Source organism: Lycorma delicatula, chromosome 7 (genome assembly GCF_047948215.1).
Source record: "Lycorma delicatula isolate Av1 chromosome 7, ASM4794821v1, whole genome shotgun sequence".
Lineage (NCBI taxonomy): Eukaryota > Metazoa > Arthropoda > Insecta > Hemiptera > Fulgoridae > Lycorma > Lycorma delicatula.
The window spans coordinates 20123569-20151430 of NC_134461.1; the positions used below are offsets into that span (position 1 = coordinate 20123569).

At 29.1% G+C, this 27862-nt stretch overlaps 1 protein-coding gene across 9 annotated transcripts in view; it reads right to left on the minus strand.

Moving 5' to 3' along the window:
- Positions 1–27862, minus strand: part of LOC142328124 (EEIG family member 2) — a 528939-nt gene that overhangs the window by 41070 nt on the left and 460007 nt on the right. For 6 of the 9 annotated variants that reach the window (XM_075371647.1, XM_075371649.1, XM_075371652.1 and 3 more), the window contains 4 exons: positions 26028–26218; positions 24367–24518; positions 16383–16677; positions 5672–5839 (listed from right to left, as the gene is read on the minus strand). In XM_075371647.1, the coding sequence (XP_075227762.1) occupies positions 5672–5839; positions 16383–16677; positions 24367–24518; positions 26028–26218 (806 nt within the window). The remainder of the gene's footprint in view (positions 1–5671; positions 5840–16382; positions 16678–24366; positions 24519–26027; positions 26219–27862) is intronic. The other 3 variants (XM_075371651.1, XM_075371653.1, XM_075371646.1) reach the window with 1 other exon arrangement.

Below are 27862 nucleotides of genomic sequence, written 5' to 3' on the forward strand. Positions count from 1 at the left end.
ATGAATTTTTGCAACAGAAACTGAATGACTTTCAAGGGCATGAAATTTGGTTTCAACTCACTCATACGGCAAGAATCGCAATGGATGTTCTGCCAGAGACCTTTCCTGGACGTTTGATTTCCTGATTTGGCGACATTCCTTGGCCAGCGCATTCTCCTGATCTGGCTGTTTGTGATTTTTTCTGTGGGGGTATCTCAAACATAAAGTCTTCAGTAATCGACCACAGTCAATTGCAGAACTCAAGGAGGCCATTCAACGAGAAACTGAATCGGTTCCACAAGTGATGATTGAGCGAGCAATGTCAAATTTTAGAATGAGGTTAAGTGAGTGTGTCAGGAGTAATGGAAAACATTTGGACAACATAATATTCAAATAAAAAAAATCTATGTAAGTAATTCACTATAAATTGCAAAAATTGATCTTAATTTGATATATTAAATGTTTTAATAGTAATAAACACAGTTTAATTATTATCCCTCAAAAATCGTCAGGTTTATATGCCGGACCCTGTATATTGAAGCATACAGAATTCCCATCACTGAATAGTATAAAAATGTTACATTTTGTATTTTGCTTCAAATTCAGTAATGGAAAAACCAAGTTTACTCATTGCAAATGCATTTTCATAAAATTTTAAATGCAATCGATAATGTTCAGAATGGTACAAGGAAATCAAATCTATGAAAAAATAGTATCAAAATTCACAATATTAAAAGAAATGGGTTTTGTTTATCAAATTGTTCAAAAAAAATGTTTCCGGTACATTAATCGATGTTGTTTAAGAAACATTTTGTAAAGCTTAATGAATGTCTGAGGCATTCACTATAATATCTCAACATCAGCTGACTTTACTTAATACAGAACTGAAATTGAATTAAAAAGGAAAGCAATTCAGTGATCCCAGTTGAAGGAGCTTTCTAAAAAAATAATAATTTTCAACATTGTTTGCCAACACTTTATGAATGTTGACAAAAATATGGGTGCCCAATGTAACGACTTCGGCAGAAGTAAAGCTTTGTAATACGTACTGGACAAACATATCATAGAAACATTTTGAAAATATCTTGTATTAATAACATTACATAATTTAACTTCTACACGTTAAAATTTTTTTTTTGTTGTTTGTGGGCGAAAAACGCCTGGGCGTTTTATACCTTTACTTTATTTTTAACTATTTCAGTTGTTAGAGTACTACTTTTCTTTATCTTTATAGAATACAATTCAATTAAAAAAAAAAAAATGTTTGCTTCACTGTATGAATTCTTTAATAAAAACAATACAATTTCATTCACAAAATCCAATTTCTAATTATTTCATAATTAGTTTGTTACTCTATTATTTACATTTGTCACCCGTTATTATTTTCAAACTTAAATGAGAGTTTTGGTTATCTGATAATAAAAAGGTAATTCAGAAAATTACAATTGGGTAGTTTGCTTTTTTTAAATGCAGTAGAAATATTTGAAAAAAGCCACCCATTTCTCATACTTCTAGCACTGAAATATTTATCATAATGGGAAGAAGATATATATATAGAATTTCTTTCTTTTTAGTTTTTTCAGGAGAGATATAAAATGCAACAGATTTTGCATTCAATTTTTTCAATATTATAGGAAAACTCAGATGGCGTCAATCAATGAGTAATTCAATTAAGAAGATAATAGTTAATTTTAGCTTTCTCTTACTTTCTTCTTAATTCAACCCCTATCTGATATTAATATATGTAGAATATAAACATTTTTTTAGATATTACATTGCATTTTATAAGGCAGTTGTTACTTTTGTGTAAATTCAGATAGTATTTACTATTTATACAAATTTTTTTTTGTAACCATAAAAATTTTAAATGATGTACATACTAATTCTAAAAAAAAGCAAAGATTTTGGATTCCAGACAACTTTATTATTAGTTACTATTACTTAATTTCTGATGATGCACTTGATATTGCCCCAAAAATAAGAAAAATAAGCAAGTAAATAATGTATGGAACAAGCCAACTGATAAAATTTAAAACAAAAGATAAATGAAGAAATACAACTTTAGAAGCAATGAAATTTTCAGACCACTCCTCCCTAAATATGATAATAAAGGAGAAAAATGTTTTGTACAAGAATGTTCTTAAAAATTGAACCTATATTTTGAGGCTTGAGTAACAGACTAATAAGTGTAATTATACGAGGGACGTTCAGTAATTAACAAGACAAATTGATAGAGAAAAAAAACAGTCCATTCAATAACAATGAAACCTTTTGAGGGTTAAGTTGGCAACCTCAGGATACATTTAATCAGTTATTTGATCATAATTAATCTTAACATAATTTCTTTTGTTGATTTCAAAATGTCAGTTCTGCTTCAAACATATACACTGGAAGAGCAACATTCAATGGTAAGACTTTTGCTATCAGAAGGTGTGAAAACAGCGGAAATTTACTCAGGAATGTTGAAAAAGTATGGTGAAAAGTATTTAAACCCGGGTAACATGTATAAGTGGGTGGAACAGTTTAATTCGGGAGAACAAGTGTGACTGATCTCCATTGCTCTGGAAGACCAGTTAAAGTTTCAACTACCGTGCTGCATAATCGCATAAATGATACTACTTGCAAAGACAGGCGAGTCAAAATTTCCCAAATTGCTAGTTTGTGTAATTTTAGTGGTGAAACTGTGCATTCAATCATTCATGATGTGTTAAATTATCACAAAACATGTTCAAGGTGCGTTCCAAGACAGTCGACTCGGAATTGCTCAGAGAACGGGAGAAACGCTCAGGTTGGGTTGGGAGATTTTGCCACATCCTCCTTACAGCTCAGACCTAGCTCCATCCAATTTTTAACTGTTCAGTCTACTTAGAGACTTTTTACGTTGCAACAAGTTTAACGACAACAAAGCAGACAATACATGAATTACTCAAATAGCAAAGTAGAGATTTCTATGCTGCGGAAATCAGAAAGCTTACAGAACTATGGGACAAGTGTCTAAATGTTTTGCTGGAGACTATGTCGAAAAGTAGTACAAGTTTCATAAATTAGAGGACCATTATACATTATATCTATTAATACATTGTCTCATTTCTGATAACATTATTAATACTGTACCAGTTGATGTTGGTAACATTTTCTCTAAAAAAAATAATAAATAAACAAAACAAATAAACAACAAAAGGAAATACAAGAAAAAATTAAACATAAAATTCTGTCATAGTTTTCATAGATATTTTTTTAGTATTATGCAGAGTAGGAAATGCATTTATTTTGTTTTTCTAATAAGAAAGCCTTCAAATAATTCAAGAAGTGAAAATGAAAATTTTTGTAACCAGACCTCTTCATTCTAATTATTTAAAGGGGCAACTGACTCTTGACATTACATCTGTGTAGGTTCTCTTATATCAGCAAAGTTAAAAAAAAATGTCAAGAACTGTTTGCATTTATGGACTATTGATCAAACACCAACAGGAAAAAACATTCAAAAATTAAACTGGAACACAACAGTTAACAACCATTCATTATTATTGTTTTTTTGAGCTAAGCAAATGAAATTTAACAGGATTTTTACAGTGGATGAACCTTGTCTGAAAACAAACTTAATACAAGGAATCTGATAATACTAAATGTAGTAGTAATTACTGTTAGAAATAATATAATGATTTGTAATATGTAGAAAACAGCATACTTATAAGATTCAAACAAGGAAATTCCACAAGAAAGATGAGGATGCTATCAATCCAGCACAGATATTGGCCTAAGAATTCTAAGTATTTTACACAAGTGCGCGCGCACACACACAAATAAATAAAAATAACAAAAAACGTTTTTTTTTTTCAATCTAACAAGCATCCATTAGAAATAACATAAAATATAAAATTGAAGAATAGAAAGGCATGTTTAAAGATACCTGTCAAAACATAAAAAAACAATAAATAGATATAAAACATTGCAATGCAGGAGGATTATTAAATTGTTGTAGATGTTAAAAATGTAATAACAACTTTAAAATGAATTGAAGAAAAGAGTAGAAGAAAAATTTTACAAAAACAAGCATAAGGTTACGGGAAGACCTGCAAGAAATTTTAAATTGGTCAATCCCAAAAAAAAACTAGAGTAGTAGAAACCACAGAAATACCAAATAATGTAAAGATGAAAAATCACACAATAAGTTAAAACTTGGTTAAGGCATTGAATATACAAGAATACTAGATAAAATATTAATGCAAAAGAGAAAAAGATTCGTCCCAAATTCAAATTTCTTTTAAAAATGCCCTTAATAATTCAATTTATAACTACTTTATACAGTACATCCAAGCTCGTGTACCCCTCCCGGCAATTAATTAATATGTTGCTACTGTTTTGAAAACATTTGATTTCTAAGACATAATTTCTTTACCATAATTGGCATCCTTGCTCTCAAGGTCATACATGACAGTCATTCACACTTTTTTCAGTAGCAAACCATGGCTGATGAGAGCGAAAACAGTTGCAAGGTTGAGGAGTTGGTTGCTGTTGAGTTGCTAGTAACATATATTTGAGTGTATGAATGACAATGCACAGGGGAAATGCCACAAATAATAAATACATTTCAAGAACACTTTAGTAAGGACCCACCTCAAAAACAAGAATGGTTGATTTTTTAAAAAATGTGCATTTTCTTCTGTCGGTGTTAAAAGACAGGCTGCATAGTGGATGAAAGAAGACCTGACCCATTATGTCCTGAGTTAAAGAAGACATATGTCACTATCACCGATTCATTTGAGCAGGCTCCAATAATCAAACTTCTTTGTAAATGGCGACTGTCAGTCAACAACTACAGTCAACAGTGCATAATCATATTATAAAAGACATGAATATAAAATCATTTTGAGCAACTTTAGTGAATGAATTATCAGATGGAGTCTTGAACAGTATGCTTGCAGCTTTTATTAGAATGATTTCCAAATGTGATGTCTGGCATAAATATTTTTTTTCTGATGAATGTTCAATTTATCGTAATTCACAAGCTGGAAAAATGATTAAATGGGCTAAGGAGAATCCCATTTTGTGTGCGAGTTAAAAAGGAATCCATCACATTTCATAGTATGAACTGGGATGATATTATGAGCATACTAGATGATCACAAGGTCTTGTATCATACTCTCTTCTTCAGAGAAGGGCAGAGAGGAATTGATAGGATATCAATTGTTAAACAGCAGATTTTAGATTTGATTTTCAGTTCATATTATATCCTTCTTTATATTATCTTTATCATCTAATAACCCCCAAAACAATAACAAAAAATGTTAGTGTCTAAATTAAAAAGTCTGAATCTAATCTAAAAATTTTTGAAAAATTAGCACAGATATTGTAATACTATAGGTTTACATATTAATAAAACTAATGTTCTACATCAAAACGCAGTGAAGATTATTTTTGATTGTTATAATTTAAAAAAATTTAAGTCAAAATTTTCTGACACTTTACTATCATTTAATTACTTTTTTTAGAACAATATTTTTAACATATTTAACTTTTTAAATAGTATCTAAATAAAATTATTTAATAACGCATTTTGTCGCGATTAATTATATTATAGAAATGTGTGAAAGTAATAATAATTATTAATTAAAACTAAATGTGCTTTTATATAAGAAATATTTTTTATATGTAATTTTATAATTTACTATTATTATCATTATTAACAAACCTTCTAAAGTTGAGACCAAAAAAATGTAGACCTTTTACTTGATTGTTATTTTTTAATATCTTCTGAAACGAATAATCTGATGTACTTTTTTTATTCTGCATTTTATTATCAATGTTGTAGCAACATACTAAAGTATTAAGTTCAGATATCCAATTAACGGTGCTTAATCTGTAAAAATTTCACCCACAATGCAAAATAAAATTAAAAAGATTTATGTTTTCTTAAAAAAAAATTCTGTTTTTGAATGCAAAAGTGTGCGATAATTAATATCTGAAACATTTCAATGTTGTTATTATCGTTAAACGGTAAATAAGGATTTATAAAAATCCTACAGAAGATAGTTTTAAAAATAACCAGGTCCATGTTACTACATTTATGTTTAACAAACTATTAAGTTCACATAAAAACAAATAATGGAGAATAAATGATTAGTATTTGAATCATGCGAAATATATATATCTTCCACCGTAATAACACAAATAAATTATTAATAGGTAACATTAAACTTCATGGAACCAAAACAAACACCGAAAATTTGTTATCTTTAATGAGAACGAACAATTCATCAATGCAGACAATTAAACTAAACATTTGTAAATATTTTTAAAAAAAAGCTTAAACATTTTGTAGCATGTACGGATAGACTGACTGTTTGTTCTTTATGAAGGTATATCACCAAAAATTCATAAGCAGTGTGCATATTCAGTGTACTGCTGTAATCTGTTATATTTTATGTTTTGTACTGCTGAAATGTAAGGTGTGATTCTTTATTGCAGTTGGAATTTTTAGATTACTGTTTTTTGACTAGGTAGACAAAATGAAGTGTTTTCAAGCTTAAGTGAATTTATAGGGAGATTCAAGATACCTGGCAAAAGGAAATAACAATTTATAATTACAATAATTTTATAAAAACCTTTAGGGATATTGTGTTCTTGATGATTAAAAAAATACAAATATTAGTTCAAACATAAATAACTGGATATCTTATCACAAAAATACACTATTTTTTTTTATTTAAAAATGTACTGTCATACATTAATTTACTAGATCCAGAAAAAAAATCAGCAAATTCCCTAATTCATAAAATAAAATCACTTCATTTTAAGAAATGAATCACAACAAATCTTAAAATCACAACATTTTAAGATTTAAATGAGAATCATTAAACACATCATAATCAATGATGAATAGATGAACACAAACAAGATAAAATGGGCTGTTAACAATGAAATACATTAAAATTTCAGTTTTTGTCTCCAATAGGTAACGATACAAAAATACTTGTGGCAATTGATTGTCTTGCACGATGAACATTTACAAGAAAATTTGGGCTGAACCTTTGAAATTAAGCTTAAGAAAAGTGATTTTGTAAAGTGAATATGTTATAATGTTAGTCACAACACATATAACTATACAAATGAGAACACACGTTATTTTATTAGTAAGCAGTCTCCGTACTTGAGTCAAAAAATGTTGGCTACCGTTTTTTGGGATCAATTTGGTTGATTTCATGGAACGTGGATCAAAAATTACAGCCGACATGTAATGCATAATACTCACCAACCTGAGACGTATGATCCAACGAAAGTTCCCAACAAAAATCTTGAATCTTCTTCTTGGTTAAGGCAGCGGTATGAGGATGCGCGTTGTCATGAAGGGAATTATGCTGGATGATAGTTTTCTACGTTGTTGATTTTGGATCATATGTCTCAGTTTTGTGAGCATTACGCAGTACACGTTGGCTGTAATTATTCGTCCATGTTCTATGAAATCAACTAAAATGATGCTCTTTTCATCCCAAAAAACAGTAGCCAACATTTCTCGACTCTAGTACAGAGATTGCTTAACTTTTTCACTTCTGGAGAAGTGAAAAAGTGTAGGTGTAGGATATCCACATCTCGTCACCCATAACAATGAGGAAAAACAGATCATCTCCATCTTGTCGATAGTGGTCCAAAAATGGTAGTCCATTGCACATTCTTTGTTCTTTGTGTTGGTCAGTGAGAATTTTCTGTATCCACCTTGCACACAATTTATGATATCAGAGCTTTTCTGTGACATTCATGTAGATAGAGGTGCGTCCAACATGCGGAAATTCATAATCGACAAATGTGGGAAACTGTCATCCAGCATAATCCTCCTTCACGACAACGCGCATCCTCATACTGCTGCCTTAACCAAGAAGAAAATTCAAGATTTTATTTCAGAACTTTTTGACCACCCTCCACATAGTCCCGACCTTGCACCTAGTGATTACTTCCTCTTCTTGAATTTGAAAAAGTGGCTTTGTGGACAACGGTTTGAAAACAACAAGGAACTCAAGACTGCCATTGTCAACTGGTTCAGTTCCCAGGCGGGAAACTTCTATGCAGAGGGGTTAAAGAAACTGATGCAGCATTATGAAAAGTGCTTAGAACTGAATGGTGATTAAATGGAAAAGTGAAGTAGACATGTAGTATCTAAAATTAAGGTTTTTACTTACAATTTTTCTCATGAGTTAATTTTTTTTAATGACCAAATGACCCTTACTTTATGAATATACCTTGTACATTTGTTATACTGCAAGTTAAAAATATAAATCACAAATCTGGAAATTTGTTCAGGTGGTATAAAACGAACCGATAAAATCTCAATTTTATACATTTTCGAGTTGGAAAAATAAGATAATATTTGTGAATTTACAGAAAACTACAGAATTCCTACAAATAAGTCAAATTCCATCATGTGATGTGAAATAAATGGATAAGGTTTGGATTGATTTTCAATTAATTAAACCGTCTTGAAAGGTAATAAAATTGATATCTTAGAATAGTCACAATAATTAAGCACTATTTACTACTTCAAAATAATTCTAAGGAGGTGATATTATTTATTACTGATCCTGGAGCCCAATATTTCTAGTCCTGCAATTAATAGTCTCTAGAACCCAGCAGACCAAAACTATAGAGTAGTTAAAAATATTACTTCACTAATAGTTTTTTAAATTTTACTAAATATAAGTCTCTGAATGGAAAGTGTTTACAAAACTACTATTTTTTTCTTCATTACTTACTGAGGCCATCATCAATAATATCAATATCCAAATTTACTGTAAAATCTAGACTTATCTTTTTAGTGAAAAATTTAGACTTATATTTATTAACTGTAACACTTAAATAACATTACTAAAGATTTTTCAATATTTCACTAAAAACAATTATATGTATGAGACTTTAAGAACATTGTAACATAATCAATGAAACATGGAATATCATAATAAAATTTAAAAAAACAAATAACTTTGCAAATAAATATTTGAAGTCAATTTCAAATAATAAAAAATGAAATTATCATATTCAGGTAAAAAATGAAAACTTGGAAAATATTCTCTAACAAGATTCAAGACATGTTACTGCATATACTGACATTATAGAGTCAAAATTACACAAAACAAGAAACACAACTTCAAAAGGGTAATAATTATCAGAGATAAGGTTAAAATAAACATTTAATCAAGACGTCAAATGTTTAATTTAAAATTTGTTCGCAGATAAAATACTGTTTAAGTTGAAAACATATCTATGTTTCTAATATTTTTTAAATTATACAAAAATCTTGACACGGATAAAATGTAAGTTACATGAGAATCTATACCTACTTACATTAACCAGCATTAATAAATGATGTATTAAGTTTTGACCAAAAAAAAAACCACTAAAACTTCCTTAAGGTCATAATAAAATGTCAATCTATCTATTATCCATACATGTTTATGTGAAAAATTAATATCCTTCCAACTGAAAAAATTATTTTTAAAGATCACAAAGGCAAGAAAAACCTTAATGCAACTACTTGCACATAATAAGTACTAAGTGTTTCTTTTAGGAATCCAGGTAAAATTTAATTTCTTTCTTCTTTTTTTTGAGAAGTTACTTTTTAACCAGTTTATGTATTAAGCATTGTGGTATTTTATACAGCAGAAATTTTATCATGAATTATAAAGAGCCAAGCACATTCTACAACCCTACACTTTACTTCAACAGAGATTTTGAAATTCAGCTGAGTATACTAATTTGTTAACCGATATGTTCAAATTTAGCTCTAACCATTAAAAAAATATGCCTTAGCCTAACCAATTGCAGATTGTATATTTGGTTCAATAAGAAGTTAAGAGTGATCGAATTCCCTACTAAGAACACATCTTACATAATGATGTTATGAAATGATTTCTTCACTTTTACCCATCCCGATAATGCAGTCACTTTTATTATTCAATAAAATATCATAGTAAATCATAATTTATAAAAAAAATATTGCTTTCCTAATAGTGATAATTATCAAGAGTAATATAGCAAATATTTTTAGTGTTCACACATAATAAGTTTTCAATTTTATTTTATCTAATTTGAAATATTATTCATTTATAACGATGTGCAGGTGTATTTATGGGAAATTCATTTTGAAGATTATCAAGGCTTTAATTAACATTTTCATCTGAAAAATGCACTGAAAGATAAAAGGAAAGAACCAACTCCAACGAACGATAAAATCAAGCGATAAAAAATTAATATGCAGTAATTAAAAGAAAATAGAAACAGCAATTGAAATTATAGAAAAAGATTTATGTTAGTAAAATCTTGCAAAAAATAAGCTATAGAATGTTCAGAAGCGAAAGCAATAGAACTATACAATAAAAATATACGGATATTTACAAAAATATTAAACTAATTAATTAATAATTAAAAAAAAAAAAATAGTAAGGATATCTAACACTACCTTAACAAAATAAAAGTCCTATTATTCATTTAATGGCTGATAATCATAAAGGATTTATTTAAATTACTCAAAATAGTAGCAAAATATAAAAGATTATTATTCTAAATAATTCAAATTTATAAAACAATGCACAAAAATTAAACATAGTAAATTAAAAAAATTCTTGTCATATTCTTCTTAAGGCAACAAAAAAACCTTTAAGTTATTGTATAGAAAAATGCCTTTAACATGGCCTTAAATGATGAAATTATAAGAAGTGTAATATCAAGTCTTAACCAAAGTTTACAACATCCTTCTAAAAACTAGCATTAGACACAAACAAACATTTTAATTAAATATTAAAAAAAAGGTTATTAATACACTATGAATAAATTCTATTTGTTTACACAAATTAAAAAAAAATAATTTTTTTTATCAAAATTTAAAAGAGAATAAACCAGTAAATTTAAAGTAATTATTTCCATTCATAGAGCACCACAAATTTTTACTCTACATCACCTACTTTTATATTTAAGAAACTGATCTAGTACAGTAGTTCCATGTTACATCACACTCTGCTATACTATACATAAATAGTAGATCCTCCTACCAATTAACACAAAAAATTTATTTCATCTGTAATAAATATTTCCTGCTACTAAGGAAAATATGGAAACAAAAAATGAACAATGGACAATTGGCAATGAATAACAGTTTTAATTAACTTAAAGAAGAACTAAAATATAAAGTGTAACATGAATCTCTTTGGTACACTGGGGTGGATTCCAGACAGTGACAAATAAAGCGTTAAATATCAATTGATAAAGAATTAAATAGATGCAGTTCAAGAAAACAAGGCTGACACATTGTCTATGACAAAGATGGTGACAACAATGAAACAACTAATATTCCTTCACTCCAAGAAATAGAAAGAGAATAGAAATGGGAGCCATGTGGTTCAAAGCTTAAAGAAAGCTCATTGATTAGTGAAAGTGTTATGTCTTAATCGCATCAAAAATCAGATTTTCAGGGTAAACTAAAAAAAAAAGAAACAATTATAAATAACAGACCTTTTTAAAGTGTTTAAATAATATTAATAGAGTTTAAAATCCAGTCTACTGAAAGAAAATTAACATCTTTTTGTTGCAAATGTAACATATTCTCTAGCGTCATCAAATCTATATATAACATTTTTGACGTTTAAGTACATTTATTTTTATTTCTGAAACATATTTTTATAAAAAATGTAATGAGAAATCTAATTAATCTTTTTATTTCAGAACTGCAGAGTTGTTATCATTATTTTCTTAAGAAGAGAATCAGATATCACTGTAAAATATTAATATGTAGTTCATTTATGCCTTCTTATAGCAATTTCAAGTAAAAACACATTTTTAGCAACATATGGGATTTGTCAGTACAAAAAATAGCCTACACTTATTAAAAAATAAGGAAAATCAATCTCTACAGTGGACTGCAGAAATTGCTTTGGCTGTTATACCAATGATATACACGAATACAGATTTCACCATATCTCTCTTTCTCTTTCTCTCTCTAGGTGAATAACAACTATGGAAGATTATGTTTTGATTTTTACAGCAAAAGCAGACTGAAGAGATTCTACATCAATCTGTACCTAATGTTACAATGCTAAGTTAAAAGTAAAAAAAAAAAAAATTAACTGATAATAATCATTCAAAGTACTATTCATAACTCTTAGTTATGAATGCTAATACTTTAATACAAGAGAAAGCAATCATTTATTAGAAATGAAACCAGAATGAAAAATGAAATTATTAAAAGTAACTGAAGTATGAAAAGGAACCGATTAAAAAGTTTCATCACAAGGGGTTATGAAAGCTGAATTTTAACAGAAGCTTCTAAAAGATCTCCAAAGTTTTTGAACTGTATTACTGGTATATATTATAGGCTCTTGAGTTTACCTTCTTAGCAGTACAACAACATTACAATACTTTGATATGAGAACAATTTAGAAATATATAAAATTAGAAAAAGATATTTCATTTAAAAATACAATCTGTAACAGCTTATTTATAGATGTGGAAAAAATTATGCTTTCTTTCCAACAATATTTTTTAAAAAATGTTTACAAAAATATTACTTAAAATCAAAATCAAGATGGCCATTTTGATTGTTAAACAATAATCATCGATAGAAACTGCAGAAAACACATTCATAAAAATAAGTTAAATAAAAAAAGAAGACAGAAAAAATAAAAAATATTAATTGAAAACAAATAGGAATGCAAAACATTAAGAGAATTTTTACAATAGAGTAGATAACTACTCTGTGAATAGAAAATAAAAAAGGCATGACAGGTAAGAAACTAGTTACAAATCAATCTAAGTCAATCTATATCTAAATATAGATTGACTTAGAGAAATGATAAAGTACAGTTTCAATGATTTCATTGCTTACAAAAGATAAGAGTCAGTATGACAGGGACAGGAATAGGGGAGCAATTTTGGTAATCCTTTCTCTAAGTCGTAATCCCTTACGACCTGATAGTTCTGAAATAGTTGGAACATATCAGGAAATAGCTTAAGGAAATTGGAGGATTTTCAAGTAAACTAAAACTCCAAAACCTAAGCATGTGTTCAGTAAACCAAATCCCTTTGGCATAACCACAAATTTGATGCTAATCATAATAAAAAAATCTTTCAAAGATAAATAAAAATATAAAAATGAAATAAACTAATAACATGGACTATTACATTTTCAAAAACAGACTCAATCAATTTTTTAATTAACCAATATTGAATTTAAGTTAGAATACTTTCACCTTGCCAGCACTATATTTTGTACAGTAGTTCCAGCTTTTTGATTTTGTAAAAAACACATATCTAAGAAGTGGTAGACATGTGTTTATAAGATTTGAACTGAGACTTTTAATTTGTTATATGTATTTTATGTCTCATAACAATTAAATATATATGTTTTATATTTTCATAACAATCAAGTGTATTGGTTCTTTTTTGTATATTTATAAAATTTAAGTGGTAATTTATTTTGGTGTATTAGTAAATTTTATTTCATACTTCAAATATGGAAAAAATAAAACTATATAAATAGTAATATTCTTATGAGAAGAAAAAATAGAACGGCAAAATTTAAAAGTTTTTAAATTACTTTATGATCAGAACAATATTTAAAACTGTAATTATTACATTGCTAAATAAATAATAATGGTATAAATAAGATGAAACTTAAATATAAAAAAATTCATCCAATAAAATCAGTTAATCTGTCCAAGAATATTAGTCAATTGTGAAAAATAATTGCAAAAAACCAAATTTCTACAAGTAGTACAAGTTAGTTCAATTATACAAGTTTTAATAGTATTAAAACTACCACACAAAAATCAAACGTAAGGAACATGAGATAAATTAATTTCAAAAATGGTAGCTCAAGCTACATTTAAATTTCTGAACTATTTAATAATTATAATTATACAAAGAGGCCAATTTTATGTCAAGTGATACGCATTAATATTGGTTATCAGGGTGCTGGGCTATAGCACAAATTTCATACGTATTGGTTCCAAAAGACCTGGAACTTCTTGTCTCCAGAATTCTGGAAAATAATGAAACTAGGTAAAAAATATAACAAGCTGAAGCTGTGTTATATACTGTCCAATCATTTTCCTCTAGGAGATTAGAATTAATTCATATAACATTTTTAATCCACAAACAGATAAACCTTAATGATTTCAAAATGGGTTAATCAATTAATGTTCTTTTTTCTTTTACAAACAAAAACATCGAAGAAATTGCAACGTATGGCATTACAATATAAAAAATATATATTTAATTTAAAATGTAGGACATACTCTATTAATAACTGTACACAATATGAATAATTTTGGAAGAAACATTAAAAAAGATTTTCTACCACTTACTATATTTTTTTTTGAAAATGAACAATTAATAACATAATAATCAAGGCTCATTATAGGTATGTTTTTACTGGTTGGTTCAATTCCAAGGGAAACAATTACTGTAAAACAATACAAATTGCACATTAATTTCAATTAAGCTGATACAATTAAAATTAGAAGTTCAAAAAATAGTAATAAAAAACTTCATTATAGGTGATAATATAAAAAAAAGGTTTAATAACGTTACTGGATTGAAAGATTTTTAAACATTAACATATCAAAACGATCTGAAATAGTAAAAAAGTGCTTGAAAAATAAGTTTAAAACTAGTTGCAAATCTATTATTAAACATCATCAAAAGATAAAGGGGAATTAGTAAATCAAGACTTAAATACAACACTTAAAAAAAAAGAAAGTAAAATAAACATTTTAAAAATAAAAACAAAGTATTCAAATTGGTTCACTTGGTGAAAAACTATACCTAGGAAAAAAAGACGTATGTGTGTGTACGTCAAATTGAGAAACTTCTCAATTGTGAAATCGGTTAATTAATAAATAAAACAATAAAAAATAGATATAATAATAAAACAAAATGATCTGCACTGTTTTCATTAATAGTTTTATAAAGTATTAATAGTTTTTTATTTATTTAATTATTTTATTATAATTTCTTGACATAATGAATTATTTTTTGGAGATGATTAATTCACCACATACAATGGTGGTGGGAATATGGAATTAAAATTTTCTAACACTGACATGCCTAACCCAGGACCCTCAGAAAGAAAGGCTGAAATTGGAACACTGCACCAAAGAGATTGGCAGAGCGGCAAAGTATTTATAATTTAATTTTGCAATAAATGTTTAATCACTGATGATGATTTTTAAAAATCAAAATCTACCTCTAGTATCAGATTTTTTTTTTTAAATAAATGGTTTTTATTAATTTTCTCTTTAACTACTTGACATACCTCATTCTTTACATAATAACATCAATTCCTTCCCTGAACAAAGAAATATTTGTAATCACGCTCCCAAGAAATCCTTCATTAACCAAGTATTTATACAGCACAATTAGTTTTATGCAACAAGTCACAAAAAATAAGCATAAATTTAAAAAAATAATGAATCAAATAAAAAAAACATTAATTTACAAGACAAAAAATATAATATTATGAATATTACATTTGAATAATTAAACGATCTGTTAGAATTAAAGATGATTAAATAAACCATGAATTAATTAATAATTTGTATTATGTAAAAGATTTAGTAAGGAAAAGACTAATATAAGTATGCAGAGAAACAGATGTACACAACGATCACAAAAAGTTTACTTGCCAAAAGCTAGTATATCTTGAAGAAACCACCTGCCAATGAGGTGAAATCTGCCACCACATCCAAAAGCTATACAGAAAAACGATAGGCAGATGATATAATTATTAAAAAACATTACAATAATTTTTTCATTTTAAATATTAATGTCAATATTTATAAATATTTGTGAAAAAAATTGTGCATATGATTTTTTTCAATGGTAAATTGTTAATTTTATGAAAAATTCTCAACAGACAGCTATCAATTTATTAAATCTCTCTTATGTCAATTATACCACCGTTTAATTTAATTACAAAAAAAATAAATGAAGAATTTTGTTGTTGCCATAAGAAAAACTGTGACAAGAAATGGTTATATTAGAAGATAACAAAATAGTTATAATTATATAATAACATTTTACAAATAAAATTATTCCAATCAACAATGATTAACGCTATTCAACTAGTAATAGTATTAGCAATAGTAATAAAAAATATAATAGAAACAATATAACAAACTTACCAAATTCATTTAATGTTTCTTCCAGTCAAAGAAAAATATCATTTAAAAATACCATTTACAAAATAGAGATAACAATTATGTTGGAAAATTATTTTTCCATCAATTTTTTATTTATTTAAGAAAATATAATTATGTTAGCAATAAAAATAATAATATAAAAAAGGTAACTAAATTATTAATGATTAAATTTAAAAAAACATATACAAAGTACAAAATATAAAAATGATATCTAGTAATTACCTATTATGTCCTGAATCGCCTGAACTACTCTGTCGGGAATGCTGTGATTGGCTGTTTAATGAGCTATAGCCAGAAGCTTTACTCATTTGACTTGTATTTGATGAATTCCTAGAATGACCTGGCTCGTGTGACTCATCATTAGAAGGTTCCGGTACAACGGCTACTATACCTAGATCAGCTGGTTCCAATAAACCTCCTCCAGAACCGATGCCACAACTCCCTCCTCCACTACCAACTCCTCCACCACCACCACCACCTCCTCCTCCTCCGCCAGCTTCGACCCCAGAAAGTAGTTCTGTCAAAAAAAAATAATAAACTCATTAAATAAAACAAAATCAATACAAAGTTAACATTAATTGCACTCATATATCAAGGATGTAAAACATTATAAGTAACTGATCACAGGAGTATGTATCTGAATCTGAATTTAAGAAACAAATAATACTGACTAAATTAAGTCTTAAAACAAGTCTTCACACACCAGCTAACATTTTAAGTGTTACTACATGGAAATACTTGAAGCCACTTGAAGACAAGTATTTCCCTGGAAAAGCACTTGTTACAGTCAAGTAGTTATTAGTCAATTACAGAACATTAGCATCTGAAAACCATAGTTGAAATTTCAATTGAAACATATTATTATTATTAGGTTGTTAAATCAGTATTAAAACTAAAAACACATTCTTCAATATTTGAATGCATACTGTGAAATAATGCTTACAATGTGATGATTTACTTCTAGGTAAGTTATGCTGACTTCAACTGCATGTGTGGTATAGGAATCAAAATAAAAATCTAAAGCAAATTTAAGGAGATTCCTTCAACATATGGCATTACAAGAGCATATACTGGTGGTGCAGTGCCCAGATTCACAACGTTTGTAACGAAATCACCAAAAATTTAGATCAACTGTTAGATCTCACAAACAAAAATGCAGGCAACATGAAATGAGTCACAAGTCATTCACAAAAATGATGTAGCATTCTCAACAATAAACAGAATGAAATGTCACACTTTCCAAAGAAAGCGGAGAATAAATCGGTTTCCTTAACAAAGCCAAATATACTGCAACAGATACTAAGACTATCCTGAATATCCTGAAGGTAATCAGTCTCAGTTATGACACCTTCACTCTGTTCATCAAGGGGTTAGTCTGTCGAGACTAATGTTGTTCATCAGTGAACAACATTACTCTCAAAGAAAACAGCTCTGACTTGCTACTTGTACCTTTACAAGCTTGAAGTCATAAGCGTAATTAGAGCAGATACTTTAATGGATAAAAATTAACTTTCTTCTTCTGTTGTAAATTAATCCACTATATAGAATTTCTCAACTCATTATGGGAGAAAGTAAGTCAATAACAAATAATTATAAATTTTTCTATTTTTAGCAGCCTTTTTTCATCACCAAATCTTTATTTTTTTGTTTACTTTATGAATGATGTACACAAAAAGAAAACAAGCAATTTAATATACTTTACATGAACTTTAGTAAAAGTAATAATGTGTAGAAATTATAAGATAAATTCATTTAAAATCATAAAGAAAAATTTTAATTTTTTTTTTAAATTCAAATAACTTTCCCCGTATTCTACTTTAGTAATATTACATCTGATTAGCAAATTTATACTGTAAATGACTTCAGTTTGAGGAAAAATTTATGTGATATAATGTCAAAATAGAATTAATAAAGAATTACAATTCAAACATAAAAATACAACCAGCAGACTTCCTACAATCATCTAATTTAAATAAATACTAAACAAAATTACTTCATGCAATCTTGACAGCTAATCAAAATCTAACCATGTATAACACTTTTTCCTCAAAAGGGGTATCCCAACCCTGAAGGAAAAGACCCTTCCTTCTGAAATTACTGGTCGCCACATCACCCTCTCCGTTCCAAGTCCTGATGGCATTTATTCTAACTGATTACATCTCACAGTCATCAGCCAAACCTCGGTCAGGATGCTACCAATGTAAATGCCTCGGCAGACATTTGCATCAGTAAAATACAAATCAAATTTTGCCTTTACGTAGGCCTGAAATGGACATCTTCACATCCAACCTAACATGATTCCCTCAAACAGAGACTGCGGAAGCACAGACCCCGCGCCTAGTCTAAATTTGACAACACCATTCATGATTGTGAATCTCTCAGAAAACGAGCGAATTGTAAGTCAAATCAGTGCTAACACTCACACCAATCAAAATTATGTTTTACGCAACATAGAAATTCAGACCTACACCCAAATTAGGTAATCTAAAAAGGGGAACGTAACCTCATTCTAGTCCACACAGGAGCTGGGGACAAACCCCAAACTCCCACCCGGTCCCATCATGAAGTCTCACACGACATTGTGACCAAGTCACAATCAGGGACTGCCACCAGTGGAATGAAGCACCAGTCACACAGGCTACCATACCCCGGCAGCATAGCCACCCCGCCAATGGGAGCCCCAAATCTAATCACAAATGATACCAATATAACTGTGGCATAATGCCAATGCGCCTATCTCCAACCAATCCAATGGCTAGGCCAGAACCCTAGCCACCTGGATCCTACCAGGAACAGATACCTCGATTAAACTCCCTCAGCAGACCTACACACTGCAAGGGCACGAAGAAAACCAGACACTATAAACCACTTCTCGCGGATCATCCAGTTAATACGGAGATCCAGAAAGGAATGTATTCTCTCAAGTTCTGTAACAGCTCGTGAACATGTTTGACCTCATATCAGGGACAGACATAGAGGACATAGTCCACTGTAACATCAGTCCCACAATCCACCAAACGAAACCTAGCAAAACTCACTCGGAGAGAAACTGTGCGATTCCAGTTAGGGGAAGACCCATCTAATCACACCTAAATCAGACATTATAGGATATATCCCATGCATGTAGCGACCTGTGGGAGATTCATCCCATCTGACCTGCCAAGACACAAGGCCCTGGTTTTCAGTCGATATTTATTTAAATTAGATGATTGTATGTAGAACTCTGCTGATGCATTTTTATGTTTGAATTGTAATTCTTTATCAATTCTATTTTGACATCATATTACCCTTGATATAATATTACCCCTTCCCTCAAAAGGGGTATAAAATTATTTTGGCATGGTTTGAGACCAAGCCAGGGGAATTAAAAAACATTATATATATATAAATATGCATTTTTTTTTGAGGCTGCTTTTCTTATTAGGAGTTGGACTTAATAATCAAACATAAAATCAGGTTATGTATACTGATAACTATAATCTTGATTCCTTGTTGATGCAATACTGCTTGTAGCATTATATTTTTAAGATTACTGTTAAGTACTATCTTTATTGGTTATGTAAACTACCATAATTGGTAATATTATTTTAAGATTTCTTATTCCGTTAGAATGTTTAAATTTAATAATTTTTTATGTTTATTTAATAATTTAATAATAGGATGAGTAGGATTAAAATCCTAATCATTGTAAAATGTCAAAATTTTACCATATATTTTTTCTAGTCCAAATATATTGTAATATTTTTTTATAATTAACTAATACAAGACTTACTAACATCATTTATTATGCTACAAGATTTTTAAGAGGCCAAAACTGAATGCCTACTGTTCACGGCACTACACTTTTGTTTAAGACCAAAACAAACAGAAAAAAGTTTACTGGAGCAAATAAAATAAAGTACGTTAAAAATATTTTACCCTATTTAACAACCATGAAACCTTCTTTCTCATAAATTGTAAACTTGCCCATTATTGTCTGGAAAACATTATACATACATTGTTGTCAATTATTGTTGTATAAAACTGTTGGGCATAACTCAAAATAAGATAAAAATTATGATAATCATAAAAGATATAAGATGTAATGAGTATATCTGCTAGAAAATTAATTATAAAAGTTTTTGTTACACTATAGAATATTTCACTAAGCTTTTAGTAAAGCTGTCTGTAGTGCATATAACCTTATCTAAAAGAAATACTTGAATAATGCGATAAGCGATATGACAAATGTTAATCTTAATAAAATTTATTACTTTACAGATTAATAAAAAATGTTATACGACAGCTGTTTACACGTTGATGAAAATCTATGTTTCATTGGTATGGGCATTTCTTTAATTATTAATTTGTTGTCAATTGAAAATTACATATACAATTTTATTCAATACATTTATCCTTGGCGCAGCTAGCAAAAGAAACCTCGAGCACTAGCATAAGTTCATATCATAATAACAGGATGATTATTAAAATAACTAATTAAAAATACAATATTTAACTAAATGAAAATACATGATTTTTGTAACATGATACATAAAAATAAATAAAAAACCATAAAAAATTTTAATTGAAAAATTAAGTTAAATAAATAGACTTAAAAGAAAAATACCTAGAATCAGAATGTAAAATTATTTAAACTGACACTGAAATAAAATAAAATACAATACATTGGTGAAATAAAAACTGAGAAAAAAGATAATTTTATAATGGAGAAATAAAAAAATTTGTTATAAGAAAACATATGATAAGACAACAAGAAACATTCATAAGATAAGACAACTCAATAATATTACAAATTTATACTTCCTTAGCATTAAGCTAAACATTCACAGTTTTACATACGAGGTGCTACCCAAAAGTTTGGGGAATTTGAATTTCACGCGGGAACCATTGCTGGTACGACCTGCTGCCGCTAGATGTGGCTAACAGTACTCTTTGTGAATCAGTGTTCCAACAGCTGTGACTGTGAGAGGCTGCATTGTTGACTTTCATGCGGTTGTATAACATTGTGTTTTACTGCTTCAGCGAAGTTGTAAATGGTAGATTTTAAAGAGCAAAGAACCTACATCAAATTTTGTTTCATGCTTAAAAACCCATCGCATGCTTGTGGAAGTATTTGGTGACAATGCTATGAGTAAAAGTAAAAATTTTTTGTGGTACAAACGATTCAAATTTGGACGAACGACAGTCGATGACGATGAGCGTTCAGGAAGACCATCAACAAGCGCAACACCGGAAAACATCGTGAAAGTGCAAGAGGCTATTGTTGCAGATCATAGACAAACAATCCATGATGTTTGTGCAATCGTACAAATGTCATATGGGTTCGTGCAACGCATCTTGTCGGACAATTTGAACATGAGAAGCATTGCTACAAAATTTATACAGAGACTGTTGAACAGCGACCAGAAACAAAATCGCGTAGCTATCTGTAGTTAATTGAAAAATTCAGCAAGAGATGACCCTAACTTCATCTCCAACATCATAACCGGTGATGAGACATGGGTGTATGGGTATGACCCTGAAACTAAGCAGCAGTCATTGCAGTGGAAGTCGCCAAGTTCACCGCGGCCAAAAAAAGCACGCCAAGTTCGCAGCAACATGAAGTCCATGATGATTGTTTTTTTTCGGCATCAAAGGCATTATCCATAAGGAATTTGTTCCTCTTGGTCAAACTGTCAATGGGATGTTCTATTGTGAAGTTTTGAAGCGGTTATGTGAAAGCAATAGGCGCAAACGTTCAGATCTGTGAGGTAACAACAGCTGGGACCTGCACCATGACAACATGCCCGCGCACACATCGCTAGCCATTTGGAATTTCTTGACAAAAAGATCGTAGTGATTCCCCACCCACCCTATTTGCCTGAGCTTGCCCCGTGTGACTTTTTTCTCTTTCCGAAAATAAAATTTGAATTGAAAGGCGATCGTTTTAACAGAACTGAGGAGATTCAGGAAGAAACAAAGAATGTGTTTCGAACACTTACACCTGCAGACTTCCAGGGATGCATGGAATCATGGGAAAAATGCTGGGATCACTGTATCAATGCCCAAGGGGAATACTTTGAAGGAGACAGTGGAAATTATAAGTTATAGTAAGCTATTTTATTTTTATGGCAAAATTCCCTGAACTTTTGGGTAGCACCTGATATGTAGATTTTTAATGTTAAATATATTTTTATTACTGTGAGTTATTTTTGTATTTCAATTTGGTAATATAAAATATATATTGTGTTTCACCCATTCATCTATTTCTTTGAATAGATTACAATTTATTATTTGGATGTTAAAATGATTGGGGACTTTGTTAGAAAACATACTGGGATAATAAGAAAATTGACGTTTGCAAACAGTTAATTTTGAAAAGAATGAGGTATAAATATTTGTTACTGCTGAATGAGTATTGCACGGTGTATTTGTACATTCAAAATCATTTATATATTTGTTTATGTGTAGTATTATTTTCTTGACATACATTTGTCTCAAAGTAGGTACTTAAATTCCTCAAATAAGCGGGTACCAGGATATAACCTTGGTCTACTAAGAGCTGCTCTAATTAAATATTTCTGGAGCAAAAATATTTTATTAAGATGGGTATTATGTGTTCCTCCCTATATATTTAGTTACTTAGTCCATTGTATTCTTAGTCCAGGATATCTTTAACATTCCCTTTAAATAGAAATTTTCAGGTAGTTTGTGTCTTATTATAACATTTAACATTTAGTTGCAGCAATTAACAAACATTTTAATAATGTTAAAATTTATAAGACTATAAAAACAATGTTTTTTCCCAAGGCAAAGAAGTACATGTAAAAGAGTAATAAAGATAACTGCACTACTAAGTGTGTTTTATTTATTTGACATTACTTATAATTTACAAGTTATTTCTTAGTTTTCTATGAACTGAAAAATGTTGACAGTAATTGAAATAATGCACAACAGTAATTTTTTTCAAATATAATCAGAAATCTACTTGTTTGGGCCTCTAAAGTTTCACGGATGATAAAGAATATGTTCTAAAAAAAAATTAAAAACTCATTACAAGTATTATTCTAAAAAATAATAAATGTAAGTAAAAATAACAGATGTAACATATTAACTACTTCTGGTGCTTTTATGATTTTTAAATGAATTATGTTCTTAGTGAAAAATATTTTTTCTACTGAAACAAAAAAACAATATTTATACTTATCTGTTACTCTTTACACAAAGCTGGTATCTTGGTAGCTGGTAAGTTGTTATCCTTTCCTGAGATAGGTATTTATTTTTGTGTAGTGAAAAAATAATGATGTGTGTAAAATTTTTAAAAAAATTAATATTTTTACTTGTTTTTGCTCTCCTACCACCAAAACCACTACTTTTTCTTTTTTTAATAACAATAAAAGGAGAAGAAATAAATCTGATGTATTCTAATAATAAAATTATTTTAATGCAAATTTCAAGAAACTTGTTAATTTTGTATAAAATAAAAGAGATTTTTAAAAAATAACAAAACTGACTTCAAAAAACTCTCCATTAAAGAATAAATTTAATACTTCTTATTTAATTGTTATTTAAATCTTGATAATTTGAAGTTGTTGTTAAATTACAGATTAAAAAAATTGTTGACGATCATTAAATTTTCATTTCACAAGCAAATCAAATATAAAGAATTAAATAAATCATTTTTTTTTAGTTTTTAGTGCAGATTTCTTTTTAGACTACATTTATATTTTTTTTATTTTATTTTATCTTGAGATGGGTTTCATCCATATCACTTATATGTCTTCCTAATTATAAGTCAGAACTGCAAACTGATACGACTAATTAATTATAAAGACAAATGTTAAATAATAATTTTGATAAGAACCTTATCAAAAGAGTCTTACTCTCTAGCCGGCTGTTATCATTTTTGAAGCGTTTCCCTACAAAAGCACCAATTTTAATTTAATATTCACTTTGGAGTCTGAAAAAAATTTTTGTGTACACCAAAATAAACCCAGGAAATCTATTGTACTAGAAAGTACCCGGTTAAATTATGAATATTCAAAAAGTTAAATGTCAATCAATCCAACTCTTCTGCAAGTATAAACAGACAAACATATTCAGAAACAAAACTCAAATCTCTCTTATGAATCGGTTGCAAAAACTGGTTTCATTATAAATGAAAATAAGAAAAAAACAGTTAATACTGAAAGCCTAACTTAAAAAATAAAATATTCCTTGTTTTTACCTGAATTGAATAATGCTGGCCTCTTTTTTGTTAAGCTACCAAAACCAGAACTGGCACTTGCAATGGAACCACCAGAAAAGTCTTCTCTATGTCTATCAACTGTTTCTTCATTAACTACAGCTTGTTGTTTCTGTTTCAGAGAAGGTGATGGCCTGTTAAGAAAAAAAATTTTTTTTTTTAAAAACATTAACTTAAAATTAGATTTATTAATAAAATTATGTCTTTCACAATATTACAATTTTGTCTATTTATTTTTGTCTATTTTGGACATTATTCAAAAATAAATATTGGTCAAAAATAAATAGTAATGCAGTTATGGTCAAATGAATTTTCCTAACTTTATGAAACATTCCAAGCAGAAAAATTCCTTGTTATTAGTTGCAACAACACACATGTAATGATTTTTAGAAAACATCTTTATTTTAAAATGATGACTGCTATTTTTCTTTAAAAGGAATGATAAGTGGGCGGGGGAAGTTTCTATCACCACCACCACCAACACATTACTCCTTTTCCACCCCTTCATTTCATCCTCCATTTCCAGTCTGTATCTCAGTGACTATGCATTAGATATCTCACTATCACATGTTTTCCTCAATTGTTAGTCTCTTAGACCATACTTCTGTTAATGTGTACTATAAGCCTCTTTTAGTACACTGCTGAATACTTGTTCTTATATTGGTTTAAAATAAACTAATAAACTTTCTTTACTGCTGTATTACCCTAAGGCATCTTATTAAAAAAATTAAAAATTGAAAAAATCTGTTACATGGAAGAATCTCCTTCAGTTTCTATCAGTAATGTCTAATGATCTCTAGAAACAACTATACTACTAACATGTTATTTTGTAATAACTTATTGTTAATAAGGCTATTTTCACGTTTTATTTTCCAAGGTTATAATCAATGATTTTTCCTGTTGCATTTACTTTTACTTCTTTATATTTAATTTTGTTGTAACACATTTAGGTCACATAACATTTTTTAAATAAAAAAAAACCCTAATTATTGAGGGTTAAAATGAGGCCACCAACAATTTTTCTCAGTTTTCCTAAGAGAAATTTTTAGTTTTATCTCACATTTCTATTAGTATCCAAAAGAATTGTACTAAAATTTTCTAGTTATTAAATTTCAATAATTTCTAATAACAAGAAAAGGTTACTTTGAATTTCCCAGTAAACTGTTCACCATCCTGGGAAAAAGTCTGTAATACTTGAACAGTTTGTTTGTATTGTACATTTGTGTAGAACCATCATTGTTTTGTTAACTTGTTTACTTAATTATTTTATAGTAAGATTATTAGTAATTGAAATTTACATTTTTTTAAAACACACACAAAGAACATTCCCATACATACTATATATATATATATATATATATATATGTGTGTGTGTGTGTGTGTGCACATGAAAAATTAATATTATAAACATAATTAAAAATATGTTTATAATATTAATTTTTTCTTTTTATTCCAATTCATTCTTGTGTAACAAACACTGATTACAAATGCGAATTCTTCTAGAACCACATTTCTCATCATTCATGATAAAGAAAACAGAATAATAAATTAAGGTTACATGATGTAAAAAAAGATTTGTTATCAATAGTCAAATAAACAATAATGAATTAATAAAAAAAAAAGGAAAAAGCATATATACTTACACCTTAAACAAAACATCACCAGATAACATATTCATGTGTATAGAGACCCTGAGCATCGAGTTGTCCTGTCGATGTCTGGTATCATAACCTTCTAATAAGCATCGTCTAACTGTTTGCCCTGATCCTGCAAATTCAGCCAGATTTAGATCACAGAATCCTAATTTTTGGAATGAGCGTCCTCCTTTCAACTCCTGTAAAAAAATAAAAAATATAATTATGACAACAGTTCAAACATTATATAAAACTTATTCTTTTTTAGAGAAGCATTTAAACTGCAAACAAATCATCAATTTTTCATTCTAGTTATAAATTGTGTGAAATAAAGGAAATAGAAAAATGTATTTGATGATTCTCACAAAATATAATTATAAAGCATTTTTTTTAAAAGTGACATATTTTGAAATCAAACAAATTTTTTTATGAAATTAAGAACAAAGTAGGAAAATTTTCATATCACATGTAACTTTCTCTAACCTGGTAAATGGTTTTTGTTTCATGACTTCTTAAGCATATTGACAATCAAATCCATTACTTCATTTTTCTAAGATATTTATTGATTAGATCCTCAATAACTATGCTATGTTAACATGATGGTTAACCTAGATATTTTTGATTTTGGACGCTCATGGTCCCAAAAAATATCTAAATATAAAAGGTAATACTAGTTACTGGTAATAGGAGTTATTGGAAACTGCAGATTATGAACATTTCACCAACCTTTTACCGATTGTAAAGATTTATATGTCAAATAAGACAATAATAAATACACCTTATTCTTGGAAAATGTCATAGCTAACATAATAAATAGGAATATACGAGACAAATTCATGAAGTACGGCCATTTGGTCCTCATGAGAAAAGGTTTTTACTTACAGTTTTAGTATACTACATATCAACTTCACTTTTCCACATAATTGCCATTCAGTTCAAAGCACTTTCCGTAATGCTGCACCAGTTTCTTCAACTCCTCAGCATACACGTTTGCAATCTGGAAATTGAACTGGTTGACAACTACTGCCGAACTCAACACTGTGTGTTCCTTGTAGTTTTCAAACCGTTGTCCACCAGAAAATCTTGAATCTTCTTCTTGGTTAAGGCAGCAATGTGAAGACGTGCATTGTCGTGAAGGTGGATTACGCCGGACGACAGTTTCCCGCGTCGTCGATTTTGGTTAACACGTTTCAGTTTGGTGAGCATTTCGCAGTACATGTCGTTTGTAAATGTTGATACACATTCCATAAAATAAACCCCTTTTCGTCACAAAAAACGTTAGCAATCATTTTTTGCCTTGAGTACAGAGATTGCTTAAACTTTTTCAGTTTTGGGGAACTTGAATGGCGCCACTGCATTGACGATTATTTCGATAACGCATTGGTAGGATATCCACGTCTCGTCGTCTGTAATAATGAGAGAAAACAAATCATCTCCATCTAGTCGATAGCAGTCCAAAAACGCTTGCTCACTGCACATTCTTTGCTCTTTTTGTTGGTCGGTGAGCATTTTCGGTACCCATCTTGCACACAATTTGTGATATCCCAGCTTTTCTGTGACAAGCGTGTAGACAGAAAAGCGTCCAAGAACAGAAATACATCACCCAGACCACTAATCGTCAATCGCCGATCACATCGCAGTTTTCAGTTCATTTGTTCAACGATTTCGTCTGTCTGAATACTGGGGCTGCCACTCCGTTCTTCGTCATGCACATTTGTGCGGCCATTTTTAAAGTCGCGACATCATTGACTAAAATTTCCTTCACTTATTACTGTAGGTCCATACACTAGGCACAACTCCCAATGATTCTCAGCAGCTGAAGTTCCTTTTGTACATAAAAATCT